Source organism: Pygocentrus nattereri, chromosome 20 (assembly GCF_015220715.1).
Source record: "Pygocentrus nattereri isolate fPygNat1 chromosome 20, fPygNat1.pri, whole genome shotgun sequence".
NCBI lineage: Eukaryota > Metazoa > Chordata > Actinopteri > Characiformes > Serrasalmidae > Pygocentrus > Pygocentrus nattereri.
Genome location: NC_051230.1, coordinates 18,500,741 through 18,520,373, shown reverse-complemented (window position 1 = coordinate 18,520,373; position 19,633 = coordinate 18,500,741). Strand labels below are relative to the sequence as shown.

The window sequence follows — 19,633 nt, the reverse complement described above, 5'->3', positions numbered from 1 at the left end:
TTTTGTTTAATATGACTTTAATAAGAGAAGTAATCCAGCACTAATAAAAAGTAATCAGATTATGATGCTTTGAAATAATAATCCTTTGGATTGGGCTACATTTTTTAACATATAATTAATCATCTGTACAGAAATGCATTTTAAAAGTAATCCTCCCTTATGTGAAGGTTGTGAACGTAGTTCAAAATGACTATTTCAGGCTTTATAGGGCAGCATATGCACCATATTTTAGTATTTTTCTGACTTGGTGATGCTTCTTCTTTCAACTTTACCCCCACAAAAAACTTGTTATGAGCAACTTTATTGGTTTTAAGTGTGTGGGTTGAAAAAATAGACTCTTGCATATCACAAGGTGAGCTGATATTAACTGGACCACACAAGATGCCTTTTTATTTTTATAGCGAGGTGTGAGGCGTAGTGTGAGTTCGCCTCCCTCACTCTTCACACATGTTTTATTTTCACACTTTATATATACCCATCAAACTTTAATTTGATGGTGAGGGTCGTGTTGAAGAAGCTTTCACATGTGAATATGCTGTAAATATTATTACTGATTATTTTTTATTACTATGTATTTAAACACTGTAATTATAACAGTTGTTGTTGTTGTTGTTGTTGTTGTTGCATAAATACATAGTGTTTAATAAACAATTTAGAGTTAAATTTAATCAAGTCAGCTTTCATTTACCAACTGTACAGCACTCTTATGATGATAGGAGTAGGCTACCTGCAGAACATGAGTGAAGTTATGTGAGTGAAATGAAATGAAGAGCAGTTAGATTTCACCATAACTAGTCTAAATTAGAATGACAGCTAAGTTAGATACAGCTAAATTACAGCCACATCTGCTTATTGTTTACTGGCCCTGTGACCGGAAGGTTGCCGGTTCGATCCCCAGCACCGACAGTCTATGACTGAAGTGTCCTTGAGCAAGACACCTAACCCCCAACTGCTCCCCGGGCTCCATAGACAGGCCTGCCCACCACTACAGGCAAGTGTGCCCACTGTCGCCTAGAGTGTGTGTGCTCACTAGTGTGTGTGTGTGTGTGTGTGGTGTTTCAATTCACGGATGGGTTAAATGCGGAGGTGAAATTTCCCCGTTTGTGGGATTAAAAAGTGTTACTTAAATTAAATTATTGTGCAGCGTTCATGTTGCATCAGGTTTTCATAGCTGTCACATATGAATATTAACCAGTCTGTATTTAAGCGATAAATTGGAAACATTTTATTTTCTGTTAATCTATCTTGAGGGCTAAATGTGGCCCTTAGGCCAGGACTTTGAGACGCTTTAGACTTTGTACTTATAAATATAAACAAAATATACTTATTCATAAGCATGAACAAATATTTAAAAAACTAAATAGATGGGGGGGGGGGTGGTATTCAGACACCACAGATTAATGACATTAGTGCTTTGTTTTACAGCTGTTGTTGATAAATTACAGTTTGACAACTACCCTGGCAGTTAGAGGCACCTGGGCACTAGCCCCACTGATCCAGTCAATAATCCATTTCTGTTCATTGGGCTTTTCATAGAAATGATGTAAATGTAATTAGGCTACCAGTTCATACATTTTGTCCACCTTCCACAGGATACACTATACACAAGAGTACCCAGTACACACGCATTCCCTGAGAGGTCACAGTAGACAGCTGGTACAGGATCAGTCCTGTTTTCACTGATCAAAACATTGTCTGACACTGTAAAACACTGATATATATTCTATATTGTCAAAAGTATTCACTCACCCATCCAAATCATTGAATTCAGGTGTTCCAATCACTTCCATGGCCACAAGTGTATAAAACCAAGCACTGAGGCCTGCAGACTGCTTCTACAGACATTAGTGAAAGAATGGGTCGCCGCCACCTGCCAGGATGCCACCTGTCCAACTAGTCCTGTCATGAAATTTACTCGCTACTAAATGTTCCACAGTCAACTGTCAGTGGTATTATAAAAAAGTGGAAGTGACTGGGAATGACAGCAACTCGGCCACGTAAAATGACAGTGCGGGGTGTAACCCGTATTTCATGCGGTGTTAATTCACATTAAAGACTTCCCAGATAGCAAAGGGTTAACTTTTGCCTGGCCTACGTGCTGCACCACCGATCCCAACCAGTCGAGATTGAGAAGCTGCCTCTTGTACAGCGCTCAGTACAACTCCGCTTCATATGGAGCTCCTGCAGCGAATTACAGCTGAGGATTTAGTTGTCCCGCCTGCTGCTTCGTGCAGCCCATCGGGACCCCCTGCCCTCCTCTCTCTCTCTTTCTCTCTCTCTCTCCCCGGTTTTCCCACTCGTGCTGAGAAGGAGAGGCGCAGTAGCTACGGCTAGACTGCAACTATTAAGAAAGAAATATCAGAAACCCTGCTCAGAAAAGTTCATAAAAGCCATACATCCATTAGGAAAAGGCTTGGAGGCTTCAAATCTCCCATAACCCAGTTGAATCTGCAGAGAATTAGTTGTGCAAAGGCGATAAACGGTGAGCAAACCGCCAGTTTCTGCGTGTATGCTAGCTAACTAGCCTAGCATCTTACCTTGTATTCGTAAGCATTTAGAGAAGTTAAAACTTCTCTTGTTTAACTTGTGCCTTAAATAAGCGAACGTTTACCTTAAATAAGTGAACTTATATTTTTCGTTGAGATAGTTTGGTTTAATCAAGTTCTAAGTGTAAATGTGGAGTTTGTAGAGTGAAATGTGTTTTATTTACTCTTAGCCGTTGCTGGCTAGAGCTGGGCTGAGACAGTCCAGCCGAGATTCCAGTTCATTCCAGGGGTACATTTTCCTTGTTTTTTCATGGAAGTGTGTTTGTAAACAGACAGAATAATTGTTGAAATTAAGAAAAGAGCTTTATTTTCATTAACATACATGGTGTAGAAACATAGACAGTACATATAAATACATTTTAATGCACAACCTATTAAAAAATAAGAGGAGAAAAAGATTGTTATATGGAGATGTGTATCAATATGTTAATACTTACCTGTTAATGTTCTGAACCAGGGGGAAAGAAAGAGTATGAGTTATCATTAATAATTTTTATATGTAATTCTATTAGTGTTTGCATGTAACAGTGAAATGAAAGGTGTTATAGCCACCTAGGCTTAAGTTTAGAGAAGTTGTTACCATACCTGTTTTGTTTAAACAGGTCAGTTGTTTTTTGTTGGGGACCATCAGAATCCGGGGAGACGGTGCCTGGTGGATCTGCTGAGAATTAGATGGCAAGTCACCCGAGAGTTGAACTGTTGTTTTGAGACTCATCTTTACTACATACTGGTGAAGTGGGAGAATGCTACCCTGAAAGACTCTTACCTTCCTTTCACTCACAATCACAAGCACTATTTTTGTTATTTCCATTATTTTTGATATTTGTTCTGTATTGGATATCTGTATTTGACTTGCTGCTAAACAAAAAGGAGGATAGACATAAACCAGACTAAATAAGTTAATTAAAGAGAGAATTCTATTTAAACCTAATAGGTATAAATTAAACTAAATAAGGGAAAAAGAGAATAAATCTTAACCAATATTAATGTAACCAAACTAAATACTTTCAAGAGTCAACTTAAACTAGGGGACATAAGTGAAAAAACTGTATATTTTCATTTAACTGTTATTTTCTTTACTTTCTGAAGCTCTGTGCACCTACCTTCATCCCACAGTAAAGTGTCCACTCCTTTTGTAACTTTACCACAGTCTCCTGTGTATGCTGTTATACTCCTCACCTCCTCACCGAACCTGGATATACTGGTCCATAGCCTTATTGCAGCTTTACCAATTGCAGCCTATCAGTAGCGTTGCAGTTTTTGGCAACCAGCTATAGCAGTAAAGCAGATGCTGCTCTAGGTGGTAACTGCAGCTAAACGAACAGTGCGTAGAAAGATTCATGGAAAGAGTTTCACCAAGCGCAATGCAAAGCGTCAAATGCAGTGGAGACGTGTTCTCTGGAGTGACAAATGACACTTCTTTGTGTGGCAATCCGATGGATGAGTCTGGGTTTGGTGGTTGCCAGGAGAACGGTACTTGTCTGACTGCATTGTACCAAGTGTAAAGTTTGGTGGAGGGGGGATTATGGTGTGGTGTTGCTTTTCAGGAGTTGGGCTCGGCCCCTTAGTTCCAGTGAAAGGAACTCTTAATGCTTCAGCAGTTCAAGAGATTTTGGACAATTTCATGCTCCCAACTTTGTGGGAACAGTTTGGGGATGGCCCCTTCCTGTTCCAACATGAAAGCGCACCAGTGCACAAAGCAAGGTCCATAAAGACATGGATGAGTGAGTGGAAGAACTTGATTGGCCCACACAGAGTCCTGACCTCAACCCGATAGAACACCTTTGGGATGAATTAGAGCGGAGACTGCGAGCCAGGCCTTCTCATCCAACATCAGTGTCTGACCTCACAAATGCGCTTCTGAAATAATGGTCATAAAATTCCCATAAACACAGTCCTACACCTCGTGGAAAGCCTTCCCAGAAGAGTTGAAGCTGTTATAGCTGCAAAGGGTGGGCTGACACCACATTAAACCCTGTGGATTAAGAATGGGCTGTCATTCAAATTTGTATGCGTGTGAAGGCAGACGAGCGAATACTTCTGACAATGTAGTGTAATCAATATTGTCAAGAGATTGTCACAGGTTCTGCTTAGCTAGCTAGGTTTAAACATGAATCATTTTCTTTTTCTTTCTAAAAGACAACAAAGGAAAGCAGAGTCATACCAACAGCTATCACTTTGAATCGACAGGTTTCTATATCTGTTACAGTACTGCTTCAGTGCCTACAAGTGTATTTACATGGCCATAGTCTGTGGCCATAGTCATTGCAGCTGCGAGGACTGCTGTAACACCACAATGGTACTACGACAACTGCCTTTTTGGCACATCACTGCTGCAGTTGTATTTTTGGGGGAAAAAAACAGTGCAGGGCTTGTGGTATGAAACAAGAATGCAATGTAAATGTATTATTAGACACAACTATCTCAGTCAGAGCTCAGATACCTGAGAGCATTTTCATTACTTCAGAGTAAATCACTTCCTTCATGAAAGCGCGACTTGTTTGCGCTTTGATGAAATGCAGTATGGTTAGTTTTGAAGGGCAAAAGTGTGCAAAGTTGAAGGGTAGTCTCAGACTGTTTTCACACCTTATTCATTTGCTAAAGTGCACACCGGAATTTGGGTTTTTGTGACGTTGTTTGGTTGATTTTACATTAAAATGGCTGAAGTGCACCAAACAATACATGTAGGTGTTGCCCACCATGGTATAAAATCCAGATCTTTCACACATATATTCTTGAACAAATGTATTATCATACTCATTGTGTTGCATGAAAATAAAGATGTTTCTTGTCTACCTGTAAGGCAAATCAGAGCAATAAAAATAAATCTCACTCCATCACTACTTATTTATGATGATTATTTTAACATGAATTCAACTATTTGGCTTGCTGATGTGTGGCCCAACCTATGTCACAAAGGTCTATGTGATGAAATAAGATGAGCATTATCGCTCGTCTGCTGTTATTAGCAGCCTCTGTAAAGAGTCAAATGTTAAACAGGTGCTGACGTGCGCTGAGAAAAGTGTTATATTTCCTTCTTTGGTGCAGACCACTGTACAAAGTGTTCCGTCAGCAGCAAAGTAAACCCCAATTCACTTCATAGCAAATTGAGACTCGTGGTTTCTTTGCAACCCAGTCACAGATAGTGTTCACACCTGTCAAAATGGGCTGACCTGAAGAAGTTGTTGACCAAACAAGGTACACGGTAAGCTTCACGAAAAGCTCTAACTTTATCTATTTTCCGAAAATCAACTACTGCTAACCTACCAATGGCCCCATCTCTTCCTTAGACTTGCTTATCTAACCAATTCTAAGATCTTTTGTTTACGATTATAAATACACACTTTTTGTTCCCACAAATAAAATATCTGAATACTGGTTTCCCTCATAGTAGATGCTCTTTGTAATTCTGCAGTTACAGTTTCAGCCAAATATCAGCAATCTACTCTGTTGAAATTCAAAGAGGCAAACCAATCATAAAGGAGCTGATATCCAGTAAGGGTGAATGTTACTGCTTTGTTGTTACGCAATGAGCATCTTGATTTTCTCTTTTTCTCGTTTTCATGGTGACAAATGTGAGAGCAACAGCATCCCTTGCGTCCCTGCAAAATGTCTGACCAATAAACAATTACCCGCATGTATAACTTGGTTCGCTTAAGCTGTTTTGTGAAACCAACCAAACTGTTGTGTGAAAACAACTGAACCATTGTGGAAAACGGACCGCTATCTGAGGCTGAAATCAGTGAAGTGCAGGATACATAGAGGAAGGTTATTAGGTTATTAAACATCCCCTTGCATCACCCTCTTCACATCGTACCTAATAAAGTGAATAGTGAGAGTATATGAACTGTAAGTTTTAGACTATATTTTGTTGAGCAGAACTAATAGTCAGGATTATGTTGTAGTTTAATTCTAGGTTAACCAAGATGGTGTTTTAGCTTAATCCATGGATAACCAAGTTCACAAACTGGTGTTTTAGCTAAATTCATAGATAACCAAGTTCACAAACTGCTGTTTTAGCTAAATCCATGGATAACCAAGTTCACAAACTGGTGTTTTAGCTAAATCCATGGATAACCAAGTTCGCAAACTGGTGTTTTAGCTAAATCCATGGATAACCAAGTTCACAAACTGGTGTTTTAGCTAAATCCATGGATAACCAAGTTCACAAACTGGTGTTTTAGCTAAATCCATGGATAACCAAGTTCACAAACTGGTGTTTTATCTACATCTATGGATAACCAAGTTCACAAACTGGTTGGTAGCTAAATCCATGGATAACCAAGTTCACAAACTGGTGTGTTAGCTAAATACATGGATAACCAAGTTCACAAACTGGTGTGTTAGCTAAATACATGGATAACCAAGTTCACAAACTGGTGTTTTAGCTAAATCCATAGATAACCAAGTTCACAAACTGGTTGGTAGCTAAATCCATGGATAACCAAGTTCACAAACTGGTGTGTTAGCTAAATACATGGATAACCAAGTTCACAAACTGGTGTGTTAGCTAAATACATGGATAACCAAGTTCACAAACTGGTGTTTTAGCTAAATCCATGGATAACCAAGTTCACAAACTGGTGTTTTAGCTAAATCCATGGATAACCAAGTTCACAAACTGGTGTTTTATCTACATCTATGGATAACCAAGTTCACAAACTGGTTGGTAGCTAAATCCATGGATAACCAAGTTCACAAACTGGTGTGTTAGCTAAATACATGGATAACCAAGTTCACAAACTGGTGTGTTAGCTAAATACATGGATAACCAAGTTCACAAACTGGTGTTTTAGCTAAATCCATAGATAACCAAGTTCACAAACTGGTGTGTTAGCTACATCCATGGATAACCAAGTTCACAAACTGGTGTGTTAGCTACATCCATGGATAACCAAGTTCACAAACTGGTGTTTTAGCTAAATCCATAGATAACCAAGTTCACAAACTGGTGTTTTAGCTAAATCCATAGATAACCAAGTTCACAAACTGGTGTTTTAGCTAAATCCATAGATAACCAAGTTCACAAACTGGTGTGTTAGCTAATCCATGGATAACCAAGTTCACAAACTGGTGTGTTAGCTAAATCCATGGATAACCAAGTTCACAAACTGGTGTGTTAGCTAAATCCATAGATAACCAAGTTCACAAACTTTTTTTTTGTTGTTCCCTTAAAGACTCGCATTCTGTTTTCCAGTTTGTCTTCAGCAGGTCCTGACTTTCATTTCATACTCCATTCAGCTGGTTTGCCCTTACTAGGATGCTATTGTGCAGTCTGTTACACAAACGTATTGCCCATTATCAAAAAAGTAAAGCTCATGTGTGCAAAGTATGATTTCTAGTTAGAAGTAAGTAGCAATTCATTTTCTAGATTATATTCTTCTATATTTGAGTTTGATGTTGCAATACCAATAGGCTTTGCTTGACCCACCAGGGGAGAAACAGGAAGCCCTGTCTGTGTATATCAGTGGTCTGATCTGACATCTGCTTTCCACAGTCTTTGTGCAGGTTCTTTGCGATGCAAATGCTTCATTACTCCAAGATGATGCTTACATATGTTCTGTTTTTCATCATTTATTGTTCAGATGGTAAGTTATTATAGCAGTATTATCAGTGAGTGTTAGAAAAGTACTAGTAGAACAGCAGATAAGGAATTGCAGACACCATAAGTCTCCATTTATATGTTTATTTTCTTCCTTTTTAGGTGTCAATGGTCGTATAGAAATGGATCATCGAGCTCCCGTCACCAGCAGCTTGACGAAAAATGCCACAATTCCTTGCAGTTTTACTGTTTTTCCGGATCAACCAATTAAAAGTGCAAAAGTCATTTGGTGGAAACACCAGGCTTACACTGGCTCTCTCGTCTATCAATGTGTAAGGAACAATGACTCGCCTGGGAACTGCACTAAATCAACAGGCCGCTATTCTTTTGGGGGAAATCTCCCAGAACGGAACATAGCCCTGCGGATAAGTAATGTCACAGAAAGTGATGCTGGATCGTACTTCTGTCGCATCGAACTGGAAACAACCGAGAACTGCTTTACATCAAAAGACATTACGCTGAAAGTGAAAGGTGAGGGGATTTTTTAAAAAAGATTCTGCCATGCATCTTCCCCAGTGCACGAGACTCAGGCTTAAACTGGTTATTTTATTTAAAAATGTACTGCGATACAGATTACTGATAACGTATTAATAAACAAATGTAACATATTATGTAATCCAATAAATTATTGTAATGAAATAATTAATACAAGTACTCAGTGCAATCTGATTACTTTTCATTCCACTTTTGGAATTTGTTAAGTTCATTCAGAGTGATTTGATGTGAAATAGTTCATTGCAACTCAGATATTTTTACAGTGGTGGCAATGGTAACCAGACATGTCTACAACACAAATGCAGCCATTTTATTCAGTTTATCTTGGACGCATGATTTCACATCAAAGCAGGCTGAATGATTTGATTTCTATCAGTGAAATTGAACACAACCCAAACAGGAAAACTGCACTGTTTTGTGAAAGAAAACAATATATGTGGCATAACTGTCTGTGCTTGATGCGCCCATTTGAAAAATCATAAATGTTTTTGGAGGAGTAAATTAGGTATTTAAATAGGTCATGTACAGCATAGATAAAAAATCTGGTATTTTTATCATAAGTATAGAATGTAGAACCACGGTGGAAAAGACGGAAGAACAAACAGCTATTTTACACAAACAGTCACTGATCTCACATTTAGCTTAGTGGAGCAATGTATAGAAATACCTCAAACATAAAGATGACAATTTTGTACAGTGAAAGCTGTGTAAGTTCAGGCCTGCACACTTGTGAACAGTGAAAAAGACGACAAGTTGGGCAACCAAATGAACTGAGAGGCTATGAAACTTTGATGTCTACACCCAGTTTGTGCTGTAAATGTTCTATAAGGAGTTTTACAGCTAATGGTTGAATGTACATGATATTTTATTAGACTTATAAACAATTTGAGAAAAGAAGCCATTATTTCATGACCTGTTCCTGTCATTGTTAGAAATAAAGGTGCTGTTCTGGTACATTTTTCGTTCATCAAGGTACAAACAATGTAAATGTTCACTCAAAGGTACAACAGGTTTTAAGGCCCAATTATGTCCCTTAAATAGGTTTCTCCAAGTAAAAAGTGCCTATTTGTACTTTTTCATAACCAAATGTTCAAAAACAGAGCAATAAAATAAAAAGCCTGGAGACAAGCTGGAGTGTTTGGAGTAAATACTTAAAAACTTAAAAAATATCATTTTAATGGAATACGGTACAATTATGTTCCCTGACTAAAGTTAGTGAGATGTACTACCCCAGTGACAGTTTATTACCTTTTGCTTTAAGAGTGTATATAGTGCACTGCTTAGGGAGTGGGGAGACATTTGAGATTCAGCCCAAGAGATGCCATTTGCCATTTGTTGGCGGTCCATCAGCTCTCATTGGAATGCCTGAACAGTTTTAAAAGGTGTTGATTTCACACAAAACTATGTGTCTATTAGACCATTAGAACTATTATGATTAAAACTGGATGATTTTGCTTTTTAATGGAAAATGGCTTCATAATTACCATTCGTGACCACCGATTTCCTGTAGGACACCTTTAGATCCCATTAGGAAACTATCAAATGCATCTGTAATCATTCCCAGAGCACTTGCTAAACCTGAGTGGATCTGAGTGGATCAGACACAGCAGTACTGCTGGAGTTTTCAAACACTGTGTCCACATCTACAAGGTGGGAGGGGTGTCTAATAGAGTGGACAGTGAGTGATGTTTTAGAATGATCCCTGACATCTAAAGCAATCATTGTAAATGAAATTATTACAGATCATGATTTTGATGCTCTGTGCATCACAGAAACGTGGATTAGACCAGATGAGTACCTAGTCTAAATGAAGCCGCTCCCACAGGCTACAACTATGCTCATAGCCCTCGTTTAAGCGGCCGGGACGGAGGTATAGCAACCATTCATACTAAAGCTTTAGGCGTGAGCCAGAAAGTAGGATATACATTCTCTTCTTTTGAAGTTCTCTTACTTAATATACATGATCAAGGAACAAATTCAACTCATTTTTATTAATTACAATTTACAGGCCACCCGGTCCGTATTCTCAGTTCTTACAGGAATTCTCTATCAAGTATCGAGTTTCTATCAAGCTTAATAACATTTTCAAGTAAAATAATAATTGTTGGAGATTTTAATATCCACATTGACAATCCTCACGATGCATTAAGTAAGGCATTCATATCTATCATAGACTCCATGGGTTTTACCCCAATTATGAAAGGGCCCACACACTACCTCAACCACACTCTAGATTTAATACTGATATTTAATATTTTTTGCTCCTAAATATTTACCAACCCTATTCAAGAATAGTTGGGACACTGTGTGAAATGTCAATAGAAGTATAAAGCAGTAGAAACATTGATTAGTAAATGCTAGTTTTATATTTTGTGGTTCACCTTATGAACTTTTTTTTGTGTGTGTGTAAATGCTCATTCTAAATGTTAAGCCTGCAACACATTCCAAAAACATGGGGGCAGAAGCACCATTGTGTTACATCACCTTTCCTTTCAACAGCACTTTGGAGAATGAAGACAAAAACATCTAGTTTTGATCTAGTTTTTCATTTTTCTGTTATCCAAGTCTTCAGCAGCTCAACCGTACAGGGCCCTCGCTGTTGTGTATTGTGCACACATTTTCAATGAGAGACAATTCTGGACTGCAAAAAGGCCAGTCTAGTGTCCACGCCCTCTGATGAAGCAGCCATGCTGCTGTAATATGTGCAGAATGTAACTTGGTGTTGTGATGTTTAAATAAGCACGGACATCCTTGAAAAAGACAATGTGTAGAAGGCAGCAAAAGTTGATTTAAAATATGTTGTGAATTCACAGATACCCCACTGACAGATGCTGGCTTTCGAACATTATGCTGATAACAATCTGGATGGTCCCTTTTCTCTATTGCCCAGAGAATGATGTCCATTATTTCCAAAAATAATCGGACAGGTTGAATCGTCAGCCGACAGTACACGTTTCCACTGTGCATCAGTCCATTTCAGATAATTTTGAGTTCAGAGAAGTCGGCAGCATTTCCTCTGCGTATAGTACAGTCTTGTATTTTTGGATGCAGTGACAGTGTTTATTGACAATGGGCGAGTCAAAGTATTTCCAAGCCCATGTAGTGACATCTGTCACAGAAGCATGTTATGTTAGATTTTAAAGCAGTGCCATCTGAGTGATCAAAGATCGCAGGCATTCAGTTGTGTTTTATGGCCTTTATGCATGGAGATTTCTCTGGATTGCCTGAATCTTTTGATGTTATAATGCAGTGTAGACGGTGAAACACTTAGAATCCTTGCAGTCCCTGACTGAGGAACATAATTTTTAAACTATTGCATTTTTTGCTGATGCGTTTTTGGCAATGTGGCGAGCCATCCTTCCTCATAAAGCACTAGGCCTTTACATGACTTCTCCGTCAGGGTCGCGGGGGGGTGCTGGAGCCTATCCCAGCAGTCATCGGGCGGAAGGCAGGATACACCCTGGACAGGTCGCCAGTCCATCACAGGGCAGACACAGACAGTCACTCACACAGTCACACCTAGGGGCAATTTAACATGTCCAAAATGTGTCTAGCTTTAATTGCTCCTGTCGTCATTAATTTGGAGTGTGTTGCACGCATCAGTGTCAAAATTAATGTATGTTTACAAAAATGAAGCTGTTTTATCATTATCAAATTCATTGTTACAACAATAAAGTTGATAAGATAAAACATTAGATACTGTCTTTTTTACTGTTTTCATTTCACATACTGTCCCAACTGTTTGAAACTGGTTTAGTACAGCTGAGCTTTACATTTGCTTCGCCTAACTTCAAAAATCCTTATATACTTCAAAAAGAGACCATGTCAGACATTAAACATCTGTCTTTAACAGAATGACTTGAGGGCGCATACATTAGACAAGCAGGCAGAGAGAGGTGTAGAGTCAGTTTAAAGGGATTTCGGCCATTATGTCAAAAACATGACTGCAAGACACCAGAGGGTGCCTGCGAGCAAGTCCGTAGTGAACAAGATGAACGGAGCTAAGCAGCTAAAACTGAAAACGTTTCTAGCCGCTTGCGTGGGACCTTCCTTTAATCAAAATGCACATTTTTTACCTTGTTAGTTTATGTCCTAGTCACATTAAGCACAGTCCACTGTTTCAAATCATTCAAAAGACAAAGTTCTTGTTTCTCTTTAATCTTTGATCAATGTGTAGTCATTTCTGCTCATCTCTAAATCCTGTATTACGTCTGCTTATTTCTTTATTTTTTTATTATTATTATGTAGCATTTCTGTAAAAAAGCAGATTCCGCTGAGTGTCAGAGTCTGACTGTGTTCATTTTTATAAAATGTCCTACCGCTCGCGTGACCCTGTTTAACTCGCAAATACATGTTAAGAAAGAACAATGCGTTCTGATTTCTGATTCACATTGACAGTAATTCTGGAAAGTAGACAGATGTAAGCAAATAAAACTGCAAACAGGTTTGGGGTGGAAATACTTACTGACACACGCTCTTTGCACCACTACACCCACATCAGCACCAAAATAGCAAATACAAATGCATTTGTGTCCAGCAAAAATAGCAATACACTTATGTTATATTTAGACTGCACTCAGACATATATGAAAATAAAGCCTATAACCGCCTAGAGCTACACATCTTTGTAGTCGCACATCCCAACAGAATTACAAACTCATAAAAATCATGATGTCCCATCCATCATAAAATCATGAAGATGCTCATGGAATGATTAGATTAGCACACCTACCAGTAAACTAATACCAACCAAATCCAAACCAGATTCCAAAAAACTCTACGTGAACTGTTTATGAAAGAGAGAACAAAAATATATTCGATAACTTACCTTATAGTTTTTATAGTTGGTAATTATTTAGTCATTTACATTTACATTACATTTAACCTTTTCGTCAGTATATGAACTGTTTTTGTTTATTGTGAACATATGATAATACAAACACAAGAAAACAAATTAGATATATTGTACGTGTTGATGTTAAATAACCTATACCAAAATACATGCACACGTTTTGAAAAACGCAGACTGGCAGGGATGCCTACACAGCACCGCTAGTAGCCTGTTAATGAAGTCATGTTCTTTTTTATTTGAGGGACCCTTTTCACTGGAGGAAGATTTGAACCACTACCTCCTGGCACTCGAAAAGAAGGTGTAGGGGTAAAAATTAGAAATGGGATTGGGCCAACGACCGAGGCGTTTACATGCACCACCGAACACGGTCGTTCACTGGGCTGGTGGTGACTGTGCGATCCTGATTGACAGTTCCAGCAAACGGGCACGATCACCCCTTACTAAGCTTAGCTCAGGGGTCGCAACCGAAATGTTAAGAAAAGCCGTTTTGTCCTTTCAGCAATAATCAAAGCACCTTGGGAGGCCCGACATTTTCTGTCCGTTTTACCATCTCGGCTGTAAGTATATCTCAGTGTGGGCTGATGTGCTAATACAGGCTGAACTCAACAAACTCAAGACTCACTTTGTTGAGTTGCTGCAGATTAAACGTATCAGCAAACCAGAGTGATTATAAATGTAAATAAGTCCATTAATCTCCAAATGATCGATGTTCGTCTTCTTTCTCTTTGCCGTTTCGTTATCTGCGTTGCTATGGTGACCAGTAGCCTGCACCTCAGTCTTCAGCGTTAAAGGGTGAATTAGCAGTTCTACATTAACTCCAGCGTTTAAGACGATTTATTGTGAAAACTGTGTGTTATAACGATTTTACAGCAAAGGAGGATTATTATGTTATTTTACCTAGAAATCTAGTTCTGCTGTGGAGCTGCAGCAGCTCTGCGGCAGTGGAGAGATTATTCAGGCCTGATTCTCACCCCAGAGTCAGAGTCACTGATGAGGATTTTGAGGCTAAAGTGCTGCTGAAGTTTAATAAAGACTCTGAATGTGAATGTCTGTGTATAAACCTCTCAGGCATAACATTATTACCACCTCCTTGTTTCTATGCTTACTGTCCCATTTTACCAGCTCCACTTACTATATAGGTGCACCTTGTAGTTCTACAGTTACAGACTGTAGTCCATCTGTTTCTCAGATACTTTGTTAGTCCCTTTTACTCTGTTCTTCAGTGGTCAGGACCCCCATGGACCTTCACAGAGCAGATACTATTTGGGTGGTGGATCATTCTCAGCACTGCAGTAACACTGACGTGGTGGTGGTGTGTTAGTGTGTGTTGTGCTGGTATGAGTGGATCAGACACAGAAGTGATGCTGGAGTTTTAAACACAGTGTCCTCTCACTGTCCACTCTATTAGATGTACCTGTGTTGTCAGTTCACCCTGTAGATGTAAAGCCAGAGATGACAGCTCATCTCTTGCTGTATAGTATGAGCTAATCATCCTCTAGTCCTTCATCAGTGATCACAGGACACTGTTGGCTGGATATTTTTGGTTGGTGGACAATTCTCAGTCCAGCAGTGACACTGAGGTGTTTAAAAACCCTAGCAGCACTGCTGTGTCTGATTCACTCAGACCAGCACAACACACATTAACACACCACCACCACATCAGTGTTACTGCAGTGCTGAGAATGATCCACCACCCAAATTTTACATGCTCTCCATGATGGTCCTGACCACTGAAGAACAGGGTAAAGGGGACTAACAAAGTATCAGAGAAACAGATGGACTACAGTCTGTAACTGTAGAACTACAAGGTGCACCTATACAGTAAGTGGAGCTGACAAAATGGACAATGAGCATCAAAACAAGAATAATGTTATGCCTGATCAGTGTATCTTGCTGAAATGTTTAAATTGGAGCAGTTTTATTTCAACACTTGACAAAGTTTTGCGCAAATTTCTCAGGTTTGTATTCGGTTATTTTTGTTGATTTTTGTTAGGAAAAACCTGGAATGACTGACTTTGCATTTAGTCTTAATTTTTGTTAGATATCACAGCTTTGGTTGTGTAAGTCTGATTGTTGGTTACACTTTTTGGTGATCTTTTTGTATATTTGCAGCTTTTCAGTTATTTGTGTCTTGTTCACACTCAGTTGGGCTTGTTTAGTGTTCCAGGTGGAGATTCACAAACATTCTGACAATGAGCTAAAAAGTAGCCACTACTCTTTCTGGAAAAGTAGCTAAAGTGTAGCTAGCTACAAATTTTGGGAAAGTAGCCACAAAGTAGCTAACTACTCATTTTTCAGTAGCTATGCCAGCCCTGATGACAACGAGCATCACGTGAGGCAGCGGTCAGTGGCGCGCTTGTGTTGTAATTGTGCTGTAAAATGATGTGCATGTGTTTTAAATTATGTCAGACTCAGAAAAATATGTCACTTACTTATTAAAGAAGGTGCAAAAGGAAAATGTCACGTCCTGCAAAATTCTGAGATCATCCACCCATCCTGCTAACTATGTTTATGTCCTAAAGTTTGGAGTATAAACTTCGTCTCCTCTGCAGACCAGTTTCTGGGTCTCGCCATTTTTAAAGATATAAACTTCCGTTATGACGTAAATCTACATGTGCAGCTCGTACTCAAGCTTTTCAATTGGGAATGTAATCAGATACAGATGTTTGTATGGCTGTTATTCTTCTATTTAACAGATTATTTACAGAATTACCCTCCTCATGCAGTTGAATTTGCATTCCAAATAGCCTCAATCGGAAAAATCTATGGAGGTATATTCTGATTGAGCAGTTATTCAGATTATTAATGGATTGTCAGGCTGCATGTAAACAAACTATTGTTGTATTTTGTACACATTTTCAATGGGAGATAAGTCTGAACTGCAGGAAGGCAAGTTTATTTTGTTTTGAACTCAAGTTTATTGAGTTTTAAAGTTCCCTTGTCCCAACTTTCTCAGAATGTTTTCCAGGCATTCATTTTAGACTGAATGTATATTTACATTTTTTTCTCTTTTGTAATCTATGAATCCAAAAAAGAAAATCTGCTTTCTGTTTTATTTGCCTTTCTATTGTTTTAAAAAACACATAATAAAAATGTATCTGTCCATCTCACACAGAGCCCCAGAAATTGCAGCGTGTTTATATTCAGACCACTGTGACGGGGGAGCACTGGGTTACATGTGAAGTATCTGGAACTCCTCTACCGACTGTAAACTGGACCCAGCCAGAAAACATCAACACCTCACCCATATTTATCCAGACTGGCCTCCTGGCGTCATATTCTCTTCCTGTGTCCCCCAATACCAACTACACCTGTCGGATAGATGGAGAGGACGGGTCAGAGGCACAGTCAATATACAACAGTCAACAAGAATCTACCAAGTCTACGTGTGTGTGTCAATATCACACCTATATAGCTATGCTTGGAGGGCTGGGAGCCGTACTAGGAATTGTTCTCTTTGTCAACCTCTTTGTCTTGGCAAGCTTCTGCAGGAGAGGTAAGGAACTAGACAAATATCATGTGATGTTTTCACAGTGAGTGTTTTAGGAAAATGTTAAGATACAACTCAGTTATTGTAGGGAAGAAGCTCTTTATCACTGGAACAGTCCAAAAAGTATTTTGGAGCACAAGCACAGAGAAACCCGTACACCTTTTAGAGAGGTGCCACTCTAGTCTCTAGAGTGAAATATTCTGTTAACAATGTTCCTTGAAGGTGGGTGAAATGTCTGCAAAACTACAGGTAATTTGGGGTAGATACTACACTCTCAGAAATAAAAGTATGAAAGCATCTATGGGGCACTATCTAGGACGGTACCTTCAAGTGTACATCTCAGTACCTTTAGTCAGGGAACATTGAGGTTATATGTATATAAAGCAATGTGTTTTTGTGTACACAGCAAATTCGTGTTGACATTTTCATGTCAGTTTCATGTCCTATATAATAGGTAATTTACTCAGATGCATTTTCTTTTCATGTTATTTTTGCAGCTACTGCTGCCAACAATTCTGAAAATGCTGACAACGTCTACCATAACTTTCCTCGTAGAGTTGACTTGTAAGTTTCATTCCTTTTTTCTTTATAAATGAAATATTTGAAATATGAAACTTGCCTCTGTAAGCATTAACGGTGAAAGTATATGACTTATGTGTTGGACTCTCTCTTTTTTCAACAGAGATGGAATCTATATGAATGCCCGCAAAACTCCCACTTCAAAATAATCTACTAATGTTAGTAGCCACTTTGTGAGTGAAAGGTTTATATGCTGGAGAATTCTTCAGAATTTTTTTTTTTCTTCTTTTAGGCAAGAAATCTTCCTTTTCTCTTATTTGCATTTAATTCCGTTTCATAAATAGAATCAGTTCTTATTTTGAAAGTGTTTCCATTTTTATACTTTCTTCTTCCTTCTGTTTTTAATATTTACATGTACAGAATGGTCTTTAATGCAAAGTGCTAGTTTGTTCACTGTCAGTTTGTTCACTGTCAAGAACAACAGAATGTGAATGCCAGTCATTGAGAAAGTCTAATAATATAAAATATTTTGCACAATTTGGGTTATTCCATTAAATGAAACTGACCTGAACCTTCTGTAGATACTCATGTCATTATATGATGGCCTAAAGCCAAAACCTCAAAGCCTGCATTATATATGTCTATATATACACGTAGACAGTTGCAAGAGTCTGCTTTGTATTAACTGCACAAATAGAGAAGCAAAATATCTGCACTTTAAAATTCACTTTTAAAAATTTGTATTCATTAATCATTTTAATTGGTAATTAATGTTTTTCAGCTCCATTACATGATATCTGTGCAGCACTGCAGTGCCAGTATATTAACCCTGGAGTTTTGTAGCATCTTTTATTTATCAGTGTACAACCCCATTTCCAAAACTGTGCAGAATGTAAATAAAAATAGGATTCAATGATATGCAAATCATGTACACCATGTAATATTGTAATATTTTTGAAGGAAAATACTACAAAGACAACATATCAAATGTTGAAACAAATTATCTGCACATCATTGCATTTTGTTTTTATTTATATTTTGCATTAGTTTCCCAACTTTTTAGGAAATGGGTTTTTTTTTATTTTTTATGAGTTATGTTTTTTTTTTCTAACCATGCTGTAAATCAGGTTATCAAAATGTATGATTATATCGCTCCATGCCCCTCTCCCCTCTCCATGCTCCCCTCACACAGCTTGTTACAAGGAGAAAGGAGGCGGACACATACGCTGAGATAAGCGACTTTTATTGAGGGCAAATCCAGGGTCGTGGTCATGACAGTTCAGGTTCAAAGATCCAACACAGATAGAATGAGGGACAGACATGACGAAATACAACCAAACAAACAAATCCAAACTATACAGCACGTCAAAACAAGCTTACAAACAAACAACAATTCAAACAACTCCAACAAAGACCAACCAAACCAAGGAGCAAACACAGGGCTTAAATACACAAGGGATAACGACGGACAGGTGGAAAACAGGTGGAAACAATCGCAGGAGTAGCCAAACAAGGGGGCCGAATTCAAAACACAACAAACGCACGTGGAAGATCAAAAGGTAAACAAAAAGCACATGGATGAGTGGGAGGAGCCAACCGTGACACAGCTTGAAGCCTGAAGCCATGTCAACAATGCATTACATGTTTCTAATACAGCTTAATGTAAAGTCAAATTATTTGTAATTTATTTTTATCTATGTAATATTTCAACTGTGTTTAACTGTACAAGCTAATAAATATAGACATTAAAATTTAAACTGGTTACACCATGCATGTGGTATTATTATGCAATACGTTTTCATCCATTACATCCAGAAAGAAACATGTCAACCTTCTGTGGTTGCATAACTGCAATAGCAAGTTACCAGCAAACTTAAAACATAAACATCGAACATCCCACACTGAAGTACACTGCCACAAAAAAATGTTTACATACTGTTTATACAACTATACAGTCAAAAGTATGTAGACACGTAGCATTACACCTAAACAAGCTTGTTTGACATCCGATTCTAAAACCATGGGCTTTAATATTAAATCCCCACCAACACCACCCATGCAGCTATAATAGCCTCCACTCTTCTAGGAAGGCTTTCCATGTGATGTTTGAATGTGTCAGTAGGGATTTG

The 19,633-nt window shown here is 38.4% G+C and overlaps 1 protein-coding gene across 2 annotated transcripts; it reads left to right on the top strand.

Annotated features, from left to right (window-relative positions):
- The first annotated feature begins 2,108 nt into the window (after positions 1-2,108).
- Positions 2,109-18,431, top strand: LOC108426180 (T-cell immunoglobulin and mucin domain-containing protein 4-like). Of its 2 annotated transcripts, none has more exons than XM_017695485.2 (5): positions 2,109-2,482; positions 8,251-8,619; positions 16,611-16,991; positions 17,483-17,549; positions 17,668-18,431. In XM_017695485.2, exons 2-5 carry the CDS (start codon positions 8,271-8,273, stop codon positions 17,711-17,713), a joined length of 843 nt encoding a protein of 280 aa, XP_017550974.1. In that variant the 5' UTR covers positions 2,109-2,482; positions 8,251-8,270; the 3' UTR covers positions 17,714-18,431. The 2 variants fall into 2 exon arrangements, with proteins under 2 accessions (XP_017550974.1, XP_017550973.1); XM_017695484.2 differs by lacking the exon at positions 2,109-2,482 and adding an exon at positions 8,050-8,134.
- Positions 18,432-19,633: the final 1,202 nt, after the last annotated feature.

What these genes read in the sequence shown, in the direction of transcription:
- LOC108426180 (XM_017695484.2), top strand. Translation starts at nt 8,065, where the DNA reads ATGCAAATGCTTCATTACTCCAAGATGATGCTTACATATGTTCTGTTT. An exon ending in CATCATTTATTGTTCAGATG is followed by an intron (nt 8,135 to 8,250) that starts GTAAGTTATTAT and finishes CTTCCTTTTTAG; the next exon opens with GTGTCAATGGTCGTATAGAA. An exon ending in GGCAAGCTTCTGCAGGAGAG is followed by an intron (nt 16,992 to 17,482) that starts GTAAGGAACTAG and finishes TTATTTTTGCAG; the next exon opens with CTACTGCTGCCAACAATTCT.